Genomic DNA, 14,655 nt, shown 5'->3' on the forward strand with positions numbered 1-14,655 from the left:
CTGGTCCAATCAGAATCTTTCCTAAATGGTTAAACTCTAGTAGACTCTCTAGAAACATACAACACACATACACAGAAACAGAGATGAGATAAAATGTGAGGTGATGAGAAAGAGAGATGCAAAAAGAAACACAGAGAGATAAAGAGATACAGACAAATAGTGACAAAGGTGCAGACAGAGAAAAACGAGAGAGAGAGAGGCAGCAATGCAGTGAAAGATACCTAACAATGGAGACAGAGACAAAGATGCAGAGAGACACACTGAAAGAAATACAGGGACAAAGAGAGACAGAGAAAGAGAGAAAGGTGCACAGATAGAGAGATTACAGAAAGAGAAGACAGACATGAAGATTTCATTGAATATATGGATCTAGTCACTTCTCAAATCAACTTGACCCCAGGCTTCCTTGTAACACGAACAAAATAAATTTGTGTTGGATTTCAATCATTTAAAACCAAAAATAGTACTTTCATTGCTGGTTGTATTTTCTCAAAAATAAAAATCGACCTTGATCACTGCGAGTTTCCAGGATACACTTGAAACATCAGTGGCCAGGGGTCACTATATTGGTCCACAAACAATCCCAAACAATCCCACATGTTTACTTATATAATACTTACAAACTGGAAGAGAGGCCGGCCCATCCTAAGGCCACTGCATTAACCAACAATACTAAAGAACCATGAAGGATGTGACAATTAAATTGATCTATCTCCTCTGCCCACCCCTACATGGCACCCCAAGACGCTTCTACTCTCCTTTCAAGGAACAACTCCTCCGTCTGCTCCCAGGTTGGCTGAGTCAACTCAAAATATGTTCCTTCATTCCACAGTGGTTTTCCACCTCTGCTCATTTAAGGAAGTTCAGGATACAGATAACTCATAATCATGTTTAATTATGATAAAATATTTACAGTCAGGTAAATGGTTTCAATGTGCTTCTCTTGGACAGTCTGTGAGGGGAGAACGAAAACAGAAGAACCCCTTGTGGTATGAGTAGACGCAGCGGGCAGCACACAGGCAGAGGCTCCGGGGTCAGTGCAGGAAGCAGTGTCGTAGTTGGATCCTCAGGATGAGGGTCACAGGAGGAGTGACTCTGTCAGAGTCACTGTAGGACTCTGATCTCAGAGGGGGACAGGCTGCCCGGCAGCTGGGATTCTGAGCAAGGATAAGCAGGCATTACAGAAGCACGAAGACCAATCCCAGTCCAAGTATTCTCAGGAGTCAGTGCAGGAGCCCTGTAGAAGAGAGACAGTGATCAACACAGAGCACCCTGAGGAACACATCTCTTCTTTCCTCTCGGGGCCCCTGCAGCATCAGACAGAGAAAGGTGAGGCCCAGGGCATATCATCATCCCCTCCCCTAATATCGATGTAAAGGTGAAATCAGCTAAAGAGGACACGCCCCTTCAGCTCCATGCAGATGTGTGGGAGGCGGGGGAGCAACTGTTATTCTTCTGGGGAATATGAAGATTTCACTCTTGAGTAAATTAGATGGTAACTTACCTTCTTTCCACCACTACTAGCCTCTTTCAGCCACTTATAAATGAACACAGGCCATAGCCACCAACATGTGGCACAAAGCAGGCAACATCCTGGTGTCTAACACCCCAGACATGGCTCTGGCCTCAAGTTTCACAGAAAGATGCCACCCAAGTTATGGCCTGGTTCTGGGAAATAACCTCTGAAGCTTCCTACAGAAACTGGGCAAATTTCTCCCCTAACCCTGATCCCCATAGCAGGGAATAGGCCATGAAATGAGACCACTGTGCCCAGGTACACTCACCTCAGCCCTTCTCCCCTTTTACCTGTCCCCACACTGCCCATTGAATCCGAGCAGAAATAGTACCTGCTGGGGGAGGCCCACGAGGTCCTACAAAAGGAAGTTATACAGAGAAAGGTCTCATTACACCAACAGCCAGTCCCTTACTCACCCCAAAGGGAAATGAAATATGTGAATTCACTGGAAATTTATCTCCTCCCTATCCATTGACCACAAGACCTTAACCACTCTAAGCTAAAATCCGCCAAAATGAATGAAACTGTTACTAGAAGGAAGGGAAGCCCATACTCTGATCCTCTTAAAGGAGGAGGGTTTCAGAGAGGAGCCAGTGAGACATGATGAAGTGGAAGGAAGTCCTAGAACACACTCCACCTGTTACCAGATTCCAACGTCTCCCCCAGGGCTCCTCCCACCACCAGCCCAGCCTCCTTCCTTTCAGGGTCAGGAGGAAGAGGCCTCTCTGAACATCTAGAGGCAGAGGACTCCCTGAACAGAGTGTCTCAGTCACAGCTCATCTTCCCCATTTCCCCACAGTGCCTTACCCTTCTGGCTCCTGTGACGGATGATAAGGCCCAGCCCAAGGAAGATCAGCCCCAGCACGAAGCCCCCGATGCCACTCAGCATCTTGCTCTGGGCAGATTCAGACTGCGCACCTGAGGAGCAGAGCCTGAGCATCAGCATGTGTCTCCACACCCCAGTGTCCCTTTGGGAAGCCTGAAGTCCAGTCTGAGGTACAGGTGGTGGAGGTGCCAGGGGAACCTAGTTCTCCATTCTGGCCACTCCTGGGGGAGGGACCAACCAATAGATCCTTGGACACACTTGGTGGGTGAGACAAAGGGGGGAAGTGGATCCCTGCTCCTTGGGACACAATCTTAATCTTAGACCCTAAGACCCCAGTCACCAGCCATAATAGTCAATCCTTCATAGCTATCAGGGCTGGGTTCTGGGGCCATGGTGTGTTAAGTGACCTCACTAGTATTTAGAAAGGCAATAAGATCAGATTTTTTCTGATGCTCCTGCCATGGAGGAAGAGGAGCTCTAGTCTCCTGTGATTTCCAGCTCAGTGGTGACATTGGGGATAAGGGATGAGATGGGATGGGCCAGAGGAAGCTCTGTCTGCCCTCTGTCTTGTGGGGCCCATGGTGAAAGGAAACAAACTGCCCCTTACGCCACTCCACTATGATGGAGCTCTGGAGGCTGGGGTGCTCCACGTGGCAGGTGTAGACATCTCCTTGCTGGGGAGTCATTTCTAGCATCACGAGGATCTGGAAGGTCCAGTCCCCATTCCTAATAAGTGGGGTGGACACAACACCAGCTGTCTCCTCCTGGTCATTCCGGAACCACCGAACTTTGATCTGGCCTGGATAGAAATCTGTCACCGAGCAGACCAGCAGGTTGTGGTGGTTTAGAGCCTCTGTCCTGGATGGGGAGACGGTCACTGTAGGCTCCACTGAGGGAGGAAAAGACATAGTGAGATGTGAGACCACACCTAAGTCTCCCCATGGGGAGAGTCCTCCTTGGTACCAGAGTGGAAAGATCCCTAGACTCTAAGTCTTGGATTAGGGTCTCAGCGTGGCCACTTTATTAGCCTGAATAAACACATTAGTCAGTTTACTTTTTAGTCTCAACAGATAATAGTAATCATTCTATGGGAGTTATTCTGTTGATACCAATTGATAAAAATGAAGCACTTTAAAATTGTAAATTGCTATATTATACAGGCCACTATTCATAAATTTTAAATATGAAAATAATAAACCTGGACTTCTTTTCCTCCACACCTGTTGAAGGTGACCATCAGGATTAGCTCTGGTGATTCACATTAGGACAGTGACGCTGTTTTCTGTTATTCCTAGTGCTCCCACAGTAGAGAAAACCCAGCAGCTTTGACTCTCTCCTGCTGCCGTGAGACCACTGACACTAGTCATGGCCCCGTGAATAGTAACATGGACTGAGTAACAAAGAATGTATAGATATTTCTATGTCCAACAAAGTCAGAAAACAGTGACCATCACATCCTTTCTACAAAGCAGTGCTTCTCAAACAGGTTGTATTTCATAATCCTCAGCCTGTAATACTAACAAAATCTGAGAGCAAGAGCACTTCTCACCAGTTGCGGATCAACAAAGCATCTTGCAGCTTTTAGCCTAATCTTTGCTCAAATGTCATTTTATGGTGAACTCCCACAAAAATGTATATTATTAAATACACGAACTTTCATATCTGCATCATATATTTTATTAATTTGTTGATTTGTTCATTTATCCATTCAACAAATATAAATTTGACAAGCACTGGGAATCCAAAGATAAACAACAGACCATGGTCTCTACCTTTACAGAACTTGCAATCTAGTAACAGAGACAAAAAAATGAATGTATTTCAAAAGTTTGTAACTTTTGAAGGAAAAGAAAAGGTACCTTGATAACAAATAGTGCTGATAAATACCACATTAGCCCATGCCTCAATTCCTATATCTTCTCAGATTGCTACTCATGGTCAATAAGACACACCTCTACTTACTGATTTTACGTATCTTATCCTTTACCTCTCTAGCATTTCCTTGCATCTCCCTTATTCACTTACTGTGATACTATAGTAAATATTTTATGTGTGTTTTATTTATCTGATAATATGTTATCTTGTCTCATTTTTTTTTTCCTAATTTTCTTTTAACATTCAAGTGACTTTACTAGCTTCCTACCCTACTCCATCCCCTTGCTATTAAGAATTACTCCCTTGTTCTGAAATCAGACATTATTATCATGTATGTTCTCTGTAGAAAATATTCTGGGATTCTTGCAGAGGTTGGCCTGGGTTAATGAGAATGTAACGTCAACATACAAGTATTACTGGGACTTGCTGAGGTCAGTCTCTGCACCCTGATTAAATGGCACTCATGAGCCATAATGTGGAAGGACTCATGTTTTCAGTTTGGACTTTAACTCTTGTTCAGGTTCTTCTTCCTGGAATCTGACTGAAATTGTGCTCAACTATATGGACTTATAAAATCTGTTCATCTTAAACAGATTGGGAGTAAAAATAGAGGGCATTAATTCAACAGAAAAATGTTAGAATAATTTTTATCAAAAAAACTGAAATAGCAAAAATATATGTACTTAGTGGCATTAGGTTGCAGGTAGGAGAAGGCAAGAGTATAAAGTCAGCTAAAAGTTACGTGAACGTGAATAGATAACACTGCAGTCAGACTAGAGATTAATCAGTGAGTTTTCAAGCCCCTGAAAGTATAATTTTGTCCAACATTGAAAATAGGCAAGAACAGACTCATATTTCTGCTTCTGGTCATAACTGGCTTTAACAAGGCTTTGCTTCCATTAGATTTTATATACATGTAATAAAGAACATAATGACAGTTGCGATTTTTGAGAGGCTCCAGGACTTGGTGAATAACTGTGGGCTAAATACTGCGTGTTTATTTTGTACCAACATTAGCATATATAAAGTGGTGATGCTAATCCCTAACAGTTGTGAAATTAAACGGCATAATATAGATGGTGTTTGGTAAGATAATTGTCTAGAAATACGTGCTGATTAAATGGATACTGTTAACTTGCAGAATGTCTACCCCTGAAGTGGATGGTGATGCTGGGAAGAGGGAAGGCAGGGTGAGGGAGGATGGGCAGGGTTAGGCCAAAAGAAACCTGAAATGATTTTTATTCAATAATTTAATAGCATCAATTTATTTACTTCAAAACTTCAGCTCTTTCTATTGTGCCATTTGTTGAGCTTTTCTAAGAAATTAAAATTCTGCCTTACAACACCATTCAAGTATTGTTTTTATTTTTAGCAAACACTTTTTTCCTCAGACTTTGCATTCACAAATTCTAAATTAAGATCCAACTCAATAAGAGTTGACTTTAAAGCTTTAAGCAAAATAAAAAAGAATAATAAAGTCACTTTTTAAGGCTTTATTTACCCTTCTGTTTTCTCCTGCGTCTAAGTGGATGGGTAGCTGAGTACCTTTATTCATCAATTTATCAAGGGTTTACTGAGCTCCTACTGTGCCACTCAATGTGTCAGGTACAAGACATACAAGGATAATTAAGCCAGTTCCTTGTCTCAAAGAGGTTCCAGGACTATTGATAGCCATTTAAGAAAAGAGAATTAAGCTGAATAATAATTTGAAACCAAAAATCAAAATATAATATATGAGGACTCTAATATACTACCACGTGTGCAAGGTACCTGTGGAGCAGCCCTAATGCCACCAGGCCGAGCTCCTTAAGCTTCGCAGCCCAGCGAGCTCTGAACATGGGGCTTGCAGGCAGAGCTCACAGCAGGATCGCAAGCAGGGACGAGGGAGGGCTCTCTGCACAGGGCACTGCTTAGGCCAGGGTGAGGAAGGAGGAAGCAAACACACCTAAGGCGTGAGGCGGCCACGTGCACAATTAATGGAAAGAAGAGCAGAAGGAGCAGGGCCCCAATAAGCAGGCCTGGTCCGCCTCTGCAGGGAACATTACAGGGCTGCGGACGTCCGTCCCTCATCCGCCCTCGGTCCCGCCCTCCGCCGCGGGACGCGTCCCGCCTCCTGGTCCCCTCACTGGGCCCGGGGCTCCGACGCCAGAGGCCGACTCTCCCTGCCCGCTCCGTCCCGCTGCCCCACCCCGCGGAGGGCGGCGGCCGGCGCTCACCTCGGCGCTGCAAGGTCGTGAGGACCTCCAACTGGTAGTTGTGTCTGCACAGTGTGTCCACTTCCGCCCGCCTCCGCTCCATGAGGTCCTTCTGCCGGTTCCAGTACTCGGCACTCGGCCGCCCCAGCTCGGTCACCGCCTGGTACTCCCCCACGTCGCTGTCGAAGCGCACGTACTCCTCCTGGTTATAGACGTATCTCTCGACATGCCGCACCCGCTCTGTCCCGTTGGTGAAGTAGCATAGGCCCTTAAACTGGTGCACGAAATCCTCTGCGGGGAAACACCGCCCGTAACTCAGGCCTCAGCCTGACAGCCCGCTGTGCCTGGCCCAGTGTTCGGGGTCCCAGGCAGTTGGGTCGGATAAACCTAAAACCCGGCCATGACGTCAGGTTCCTGCCTAACCGGGATCCTCCAGGCGGCTCTTCCCCTGGCCTGCGCACCCAGCTCTCAGGGCTTCCAGAAGTACCTTCATATAAGGAGGGGAGGTAGGAAAGCCTGTCTCTAGGGGCCAGCTCTGGGACTTGTGATCCCTGCCTGAGCCTCACAACCAGGTAAAGAGGGCAGTTGGGGTGATTTTACAGTGATGTCTATACTTAGAGGGATCAAGACGTTCTAGCACGAAATCTTATTTTCCAGAGAACTCCTGGGAACCTGAGAGACAAACAAGTATTCATATAAGCAAGAGATTTCAAGGGAATGACAAGAAAGGTCAAGAATTAAGCTTGCTCTTGTCCTGACAAACATCTTCTCTTGGTCCCTGGCAAAGTGCCTCTCTTCCCATGCCTGGGTTTCCTCTGAGTTTCTGTCACCCCCACCCCACCGCAGTGTGAGGCTCTCACTCCTGTTTGGTTAGAAGGGACTCACATGTCCTGAGTCCTAGAAAGGAGCATTTTATTCATGGAAAGAGCATAGGCTTTCGAATTAGATAAATTAGATTTCAGTTAAACTGTGCCAATTACCAGCTTGGGCAGGTTACTTAACAGAGTATCTATATCATAAGTATACTTGTTTAAAGAAATTCGTAAGGAAGGGGTATTGGGGTATTAGGAAGATTAAGAATTCATATAAAGATACTAATCCTGTGTCTGAAGTGAGTGGTTTCCCAATATGTATTATTTCCCTTCTTTACACTCTCCTTTCTCCTAAATTCAGTCCACTGCCAACTCAAGTCTCTGAATCCCACTCAAGTTACTATTTGACCACAAATTAGTGAAACTTGAAGACTCCCTGTCTGTGGTCACCCAGTCAGCTTCACTCAAATACCAAGAGTTTGCCTCCATGAACCCTCCACTCAGAGTCAGGAATGTAGAGTCCTTTTCCTCAAATATGAGACTACAGAGACCATTACTGCCCTCCATTTCCCCAACCCAGAATCCCATAGTATTCAGTCCAGACCCTGAAATGACAAATCCTGCTGTATCTTCTTTGGAGAAATTCATATCTTCAGAAATAACCCCATGCTCACTTTGTCCTGGCACAAGTGATAGATATGCACTTTGTCTCCTCCTCCTCATTATAACATCCCCAGTCTTCAGCTCATAGGATGGGTATTGTCCTCACCTCATCATTAGAAGGTGGAAGTGAGAATGTAACATACCTCCCTCTCCCACAGAAAGACTGTATTCTGAGATCATAGAATCCTCCACACTCCTGCCCAAGGGTCCCTCAGAGCCTGTTCCCCAGGGTAGTGGCTCTGGAGAGCAGCTGCCCTGCACTTACGTGGAGAGTCTCTGCCCTTGGCCACTGGGGTGCTCAGCACCACCAGCATCACCATCACAGCTGCTGTCCAAAGGCCTCTGGGGATCTGCAGAGCCGTCCTCCCAGACATAACTGAGAACCGAGGAAGAAGTAATGGTAGTCAACACAGCTCACACCTGGTGGATCTGATGTACCCACTTCAGAGAGTAAAAACCTGTGAAAGCTTCCATGCACCTTGGGATTGGAGAGTCCCTAGGAAAGGAACCAATCAGCACTGGAGCTGAAGTAACTCATCTGTCTCTGGGCAAATATTTTTTATGAAGGTTCTCAGTCTACTGCCTGGCACTGTGTCTTCATCAAATTGCACTGGAGGAACACTTGAGGTGAAGATTTTCTCCCAGTTATAGAAGATCTGATGATCGAATGCCTTACGGGTTTAAGCAACCAGAAGAAAAATGATTCAAGAGTTGACATCTTTGTGATATTTAGTTAAAAACTATTGTTCTTATACTTGGAATTTTTAGTAGGGGAAAATAAATGGGGATCATATTTCGGGGGAGAGAAAATTACTGTCACAGAGATGTTCACTTCTATTATCTTAGACATTCTGAGGAGCCTTAAGTTGTGGTGGGAGGAGCAGAGCTCTTAGAAGGAAATGGTTTTGAGCTACAGTTCTACCACTAATGTGCTTTAGGAGAGTCAACAAAGTACTGAAACTCTTTTTGCCTCAGGCTTCTCTTTGTAAAATGTGAATCATGCTTCATACGTCTTACATCTAGATCTTCATATATACAAACTTGAGAGTTTTATGACTTCTTCAATACTGCAAAATGTTCCTCAGCCCCCATGTGTAACTGTTGGGAATATCAGATTAATATGTGAAGCAAGAAAACAAGCAAAAAAAATCTACACCCAGCCCTGCTGGCAAGTGATTCTTCATTATGCCAGAATCTATTGCATTTGTGCTCTTTGAATGACAGTATTTAAAAAGTTAAATTGACTTTTCCCTTATAAGCTCTTCAGCTGCTTATCCTCCCTGAACCATGAAACATTGTCACCTGATATCAGCAAAGGCACAATCCACAGACGTTCACAGCACTGGGACACAGTCTCCTTTAGTTTCCAGAACAGAGAGCAAAGGATGTAGAGAAGCATTTCGGGGCCTGAATAGTGTTAACGAGGGAGCAGATGTTTAGCAGATGTACTGCGCCAATCCTAAGCATTAAATCCTGAATGGCAGAAATATCAATTTTTTTTTAAAAAAAGTGTGTTATGTATCAGACTCCTCTTGCCCATGACGAGGGGCAGTACTGAATGGTTATGGAGCAATTAGAACAGTGCCTGGCAACGTTAATAAACAAGACAATAAGTATCTCCCCCTGTCTTCTCTCCCTCCCTCTCTGTCTTCCTTGTATTTTATGTTCTCCTTTTAAAATGGAGGACAGGATCTAAGAGCAGAATAGAAGGAATTTGCCAGGTAAAAAGAAATAGGGAAGAGGCAACAACAAGAAGTTTCCGTTAGTGGCACATGGAGGCAGTGAGTTATTCCAATATTCTCATGAGGTGCATTGTTCCAGAGCACCTGAGACTGGAATATTTAATACTGGGCTTCCACCAGCAGTGGTGTATCAGGTTCACGGTAAGTCTAGAACAAGGACAGTTTCCACGGTGGGATGGAAGCAGAAAGGAGGAACATCAAACTCAGACCTGGAATAGGAGTGGGGGACCAGGAAGAACGGCCAGAGAGTGTGCCGTAGTTCCCTCAGTCCCCACCTCAGGCTCTGTCAGAGTAGACAGCGGCCTCTGGCCCATCCCCTGCCTCCTGTCCTAAAGGGGAAAATTCCCTCTGTTCCTGGGCTGTGCAGTAGAGGCTGCATCAGACCTGGGGATTTCCCAGCCTCACAGGCCTATTCACACAGACTTTTCAACTAGCAACAGAAGTGTCACCTTAGAATCCTTTCTCTGATTGGCTAAAACCACATCTGAGGGGCTCTTGTTTGTACTTCTGCCAGCTGCTTCCCTGGACACAATCAGCATTCTCTACATTTTCTAGAGTTCTCTGCACTGTCCATTTCCCTGCTGCATTCCTCAAGGCAGCCACTGCTGGCCTGTCCTGAGAGGAAGGTAACTCAGACAAACATCCTGTTTCCCGGCACCTCACCTGAATCACCCCACCCGGGCTCTATGGAGGCAGGACATTTAGGATGAGGGAAGTGTGTGTCCATATGGCTAGACAATGGGATAAAAAAAGCAGTCATTGATATGGGTCAGAGTTACAGTAGGGAGACTCTCCCCAGGGGACAGCCTCTATCCCCTCATGGTAGAAGATAAAAGTTGTGGACTTCTTCCTTGTGGAAATTCAAGGAGAAATCATCTTCCTTGGTCCACATCCCTTAAGATCTGTGCTTGCCAGTGGGGTTAACTGTGAACATAATGATCATCTTGTCACCAGAAGGGCCATCCAGGACCCTGTTTGGCACTCACTTCAGGAATCAAGAAACATTGTATATTCCAAAGTGTTCTGTTGCCTCCTTAATGCCAGTAGTAATATAACTAGAAATGCTGCCCGCAAAATATTATTTCCCTTTAATAAAAATTAGTCAAGCAATTATCTCTAAATTTCACTAAATCTGTGTGAACTAACTACATATGTCCCCTATATCAACCCTTAGGTAACCAGTTGCATGAATTTTCCATGACACATATAAAGTAGATCCTTTCTCTTTGCACAAAGTTACCTCTTTAAAATCTTATTTTAGAGAATCTGAAGAAAGAGGCAAGTTAGTAGCAAGTGACCATGGATAAGCCATTTTAGCTCTGAAAGACTTAGTTTTGTCTCATCTGTAGAAAGAATGCACACCTCATAGGACCACTATCAAGAACGCAGGTATAATTTGTAAAAGTCCTCTGCAATCTATGGTGAGTTACATATGCATTAGTTTTTAATATAATAGTGAGTTCATTTTTTTTAAAAAAATCATTAACAAACACAGAAAAGTCTTCCTGTTATTTCTCATCTCTATTCAGATGACGGACTCATTATGGTTTCAAATCACTACCTCTTACTTGATCATTATGGAGAGAAAGAATGTGCAGAGCACATTAGATGTATTCCATCATGAATCCACTGTATTTTCCCTCTCTGAAGCGACACGACTAGCCCTGCGCAGAGCTGCCATTTTACCTATAATTTCAGATCTCAGAACCTGGTCCTCCTCTCAGTGGGCTCACAAATGTGGAAACTTGGGTGCAAGACACAGACTCTTAATACAAACTGATGAAAGAAGAAGAAAGTGAAGGCAGCTTTGTGAGCTACATGGACTATTCTGGCAGAGAGTCCAGGATCGTATTTCACCATCTTGATTCAATTCAGAGAAGAGGGACTGGCCACTCACTGTAACTTCTGACAAACGTCCAAAAGCCTGTCCTGTGCCACGGCCCAAGTGCCCTGCATTCCTCACTCTCACGATCAGAGGTCCCCTGCATCTGAGCTCTGACACATCAATGTGGTTTTGTTTTCAGTAGTTTGGTCTCCCTTCCCAAAAATCCAACACATCCAGATAGTAGGTACTGCCACTTAACAGTATTTTTTATATACCTACAGAATTAAGGTCCTGGATTTCAAAGATAAAAATACAAGTATACACGTATAATACATGCCTTTTAGGAATTCACACATTGGAGGGGAGACATATATGAAGAAAAATAAAAGAAACAAAAGTTTGCAACAGCCACTAAGGGAAATGTCAAATACTGCTGACTAAAGACAAGAATGAACAGTGTTGAAGGTTCAGAGGACTCCTAAAACTATAAATTGATAGTGGTGCCCACTGGTTCAGTTATTTTCTTTTCTCTTGGAATGGGTTGGCAACATAGGACTAGAAGATGATTATTATTTGTGTATTAATTCATGAATAATAATTTTTCAAGATGCAGAGGATGAGGAGTTGACAGTGTAGAGGTCATGACAGAGTTGAAAGACAGGCTTTCTAGGTGCACTTCTCAGAGGAGGTGATGGATCAGCACATAAAAGGCTATGTTCATTCCAGGCAAAAACGATTACCTGAGTGCAGACAGGGAGGATTAGCAAGACTAGGGCAGGTTTTGGGGGGTCACTCATAGCATGTGTTTTGGTAGGATTAGAGGGTGGAATTTAGGTATTCTAGTCTTTGTGTTTGACTATAGCATCATTAAATCACCTGGGTTTTCTTCACAGTATGACAAGAAAAAAATAGAGGGAATTTAGGCAGAGGAGTGCCATGACATGCTTTCTCATTTATAAAGACACCTTGGAAACAATGTGGAGGGCACTTTTCAGAGGGTCTGTAGATTACTTTATATGATCCAAACAGGATCCCGGTTAATTTGATGAACACAATCCACCAAAAGCCAGTTTATGGAGGAACCAATTTGCCAAAATTATTAATGTACTCCAAACTCATTTCTTTTTTCTATTTCTAAAGTTTGTATCAATTCATATTTGAAGGTTTGGAGGTATATTAGAGGGCTGTGGATCATAGACCTCCAAGTTTCTGGGGCCCTCTTGCTCTCCCATGGCCCCCATTCTCTTGCTCTCTGGGGCTCCACTCCATCTTTCTGCCAACAAACAGGCCCCAGTTCCCATGAGCTTTATAACAAATGCATTTATAAAGACAAAATAAAAACTGATCAATTATACTTCATAGACAATTCAGAAGTTGTTTAAAGTGTTTTTAATATAAATTGGAATAAACATTTTAAATAGTTAAAAATACGTTTTGGTTGAATTTTTGAATTGATCTTTCAGGGAAATTATCCAAAGAGCCTTTAAAATGCTAAAATTTATAAAATAAAACATCACTTTCAAAAGAATTTTATACCAATATAAATATAAACTGAAAATTTTCTATCTGAAATGCTGACATTTTCGTAATGTTCTCTAGATAAGTGATGGACAAATTCGATCAAACTGTTCCTGGGCCAGCCCCAGTGGCCTAGTACTTAAGTTCAGCGCACTCTGGTTGGCGGCCCGGGTTCGGTTCCCGGGTGTGGACATACACCACTTGTCTGTTAGTGGCCATGCTGTGGTGGCAGCTCACATAAAAAGGGAAAAAAGAGGAGGATTGGCAACAGATGTTAGCTCAGGGCAAATCTTCCTCACCAAAAAAACAAACAAAAAAAAGACAAAAAAAAACTATTCCTCAAGCAAAGTTTTGGTAAATCACTAAATTTATTAAATCTGATTATATCGTGAGGCAAACTGATGCGTGGGCTAGTTGCCGTGATTTGGCCATTCATTCATGAATTGCTGACTGACTAAATTACCTGACTGACCCATAAGACACATCCTTGAGACTGGGCAGGAACCTCCATTCACAAGCTGTTTTTATCCAGTTCTTGTTTCTGGACCAGACTTCTCAAATATAATATCTTCCAAAGAAAACCCTGGACATCTGAGGCAACTAAGAGAAAAAGAAAGGAAATTGGCATTTTGTGGCCAGGCTTTGTCAAGAATGCGTTCCATTCTGATCGGTGTGCGTGCACATTGTCAGATCCACCCTCCTTTATTCTTACCCATCCTCTCCTCTTTTCATGCTCTGCCGTCTTTGATCAGTACCTAACCTCACAGGCACTATGGTACACTCTTTATGCCAGTTGCCCTACAATTTGGATTCAGATGACCAGTTCCAGATGGAACTTGGAAAAGAAGACCACATAGAAGCAACCTGAGATTGACAGTTTTGTAGAATTTAACCTCTTTGGAGTGCTGAGGAACACTACTCACTCAAAGACCAGTTTGGACATCATGACTGCATGTTCCAACTCTGTCCACACTCTCACCCCTGCCCCTCTGACAAAAGGACCCTTTCTGCATTGCAAATCCCCACAGGATCCTGTGCCTTTCTAATTCCATCATTTTATCTTTTCCCAGAATCCCTGGTACCAACACATTTTCAGAGAAGAGAGGGACACTGGCCTGTGGAGGTTGACATGGGCATTATGGAGACTCCTTCCTCATCAGCCAGGACTTGTGCTCAGACAATGCCTCCTCCAAGAAAGGGGTCATGAGGGAAACTCCACAGTGGACCTCAGGTAAAGACTTGGAGGATGAAAGGACCAGGACTGTGGGAAAAAGTTTAGCAGCAAGATAGGAAATCAGGTGACACAAGATATTTGGAAAATTTGAAGGTAAATGAGAAGAGTGAGTGTTCCTGGCTTAGGAGCTCAGAACTCACCATTTTCATGGTTCCTCTGGCTGCAGGGAAACAGCCCTTAAAAACAGAAGAGAAATGAGACAAAAACCCAGGCTGCCTGCTATGGACTTGCTGTATGACTCAGCTTTGTCTCCTGATCCATTTCTTCAGGTTCCTTTTTCCTCTCAGTCTCCTCATCCAATCCCCTCCTCAGTGGGACCACTCACTGGTAATTTAACCACTCAGAGCTCATCTGTACATGTCACTCTTCCCTGCTCACCTCTGGGTTTTTGTTTCTCTTATCTCTGCTTCTCTTTCCCCAGTGATTCCTGGGATATTTGCAGAGACCAC

The 14,655-nt window shown here is 43.9% G+C and overlaps 1 protein-coding gene across 3 annotated transcripts; it reads right to left on the reverse strand.

Annotated features, from left to right (window-relative positions):
- Positions 1–869: 869 nt before the first annotated feature.
- On the reverse strand, positions 870–8,355 carry LOC101405854 (HLA class II histocompatibility antigen, DQ beta 1 chain-like). 3 transcript variants are annotated; one of them, XM_014782852.2, is made up of 6 exons: positions 8,153–8,355; positions 6,434–6,703; positions 2,950–3,231; positions 2,324–2,434; positions 1,807–1,871; positions 870–1,237 (listed from the first exon to the last, which is right to left on the reverse strand). In XM_014782852.2, the coding sequence occupies exons 1-6, from the start codon at positions 8,259–8,261 to the stop codon at positions 1,217–1,219; spliced, it is 858 nt and encodes a 285-aa protein (XP_014638338.2). In that variant the 5' UTR covers positions 8,262–8,355; the 3' UTR covers positions 870–1,216. The 3 variants fall into 3 exon arrangements, with proteins under 3 accessions (XP_014638338.2, XP_004424361.2, XP_087294542.1); XM_004424304.3 differs by having other exon boundaries at positions 1,848–1,871; positions 8,153–8,354; XM_087438416.1 differs by lacking the exon at positions 1,807–1,871 and having other exon boundaries at positions 8,153–8,354.
- Between the last annotated feature and the right edge of the window lie 6,300 nt (positions 8,356–14,655).

The sequence above is a fragment of the Ceratotherium simum genome, chromosome 13 (genome assembly GCF_057802395.1).
Source record: "Ceratotherium simum simum isolate JZ-2026a chromosome 13, ASM5780239v1, whole genome shotgun sequence".
Classification (NCBI taxonomy): Eukaryota; Metazoa; Chordata; class Mammalia; order Perissodactyla; family Rhinocerotidae; genus Ceratotherium; species Ceratotherium simum.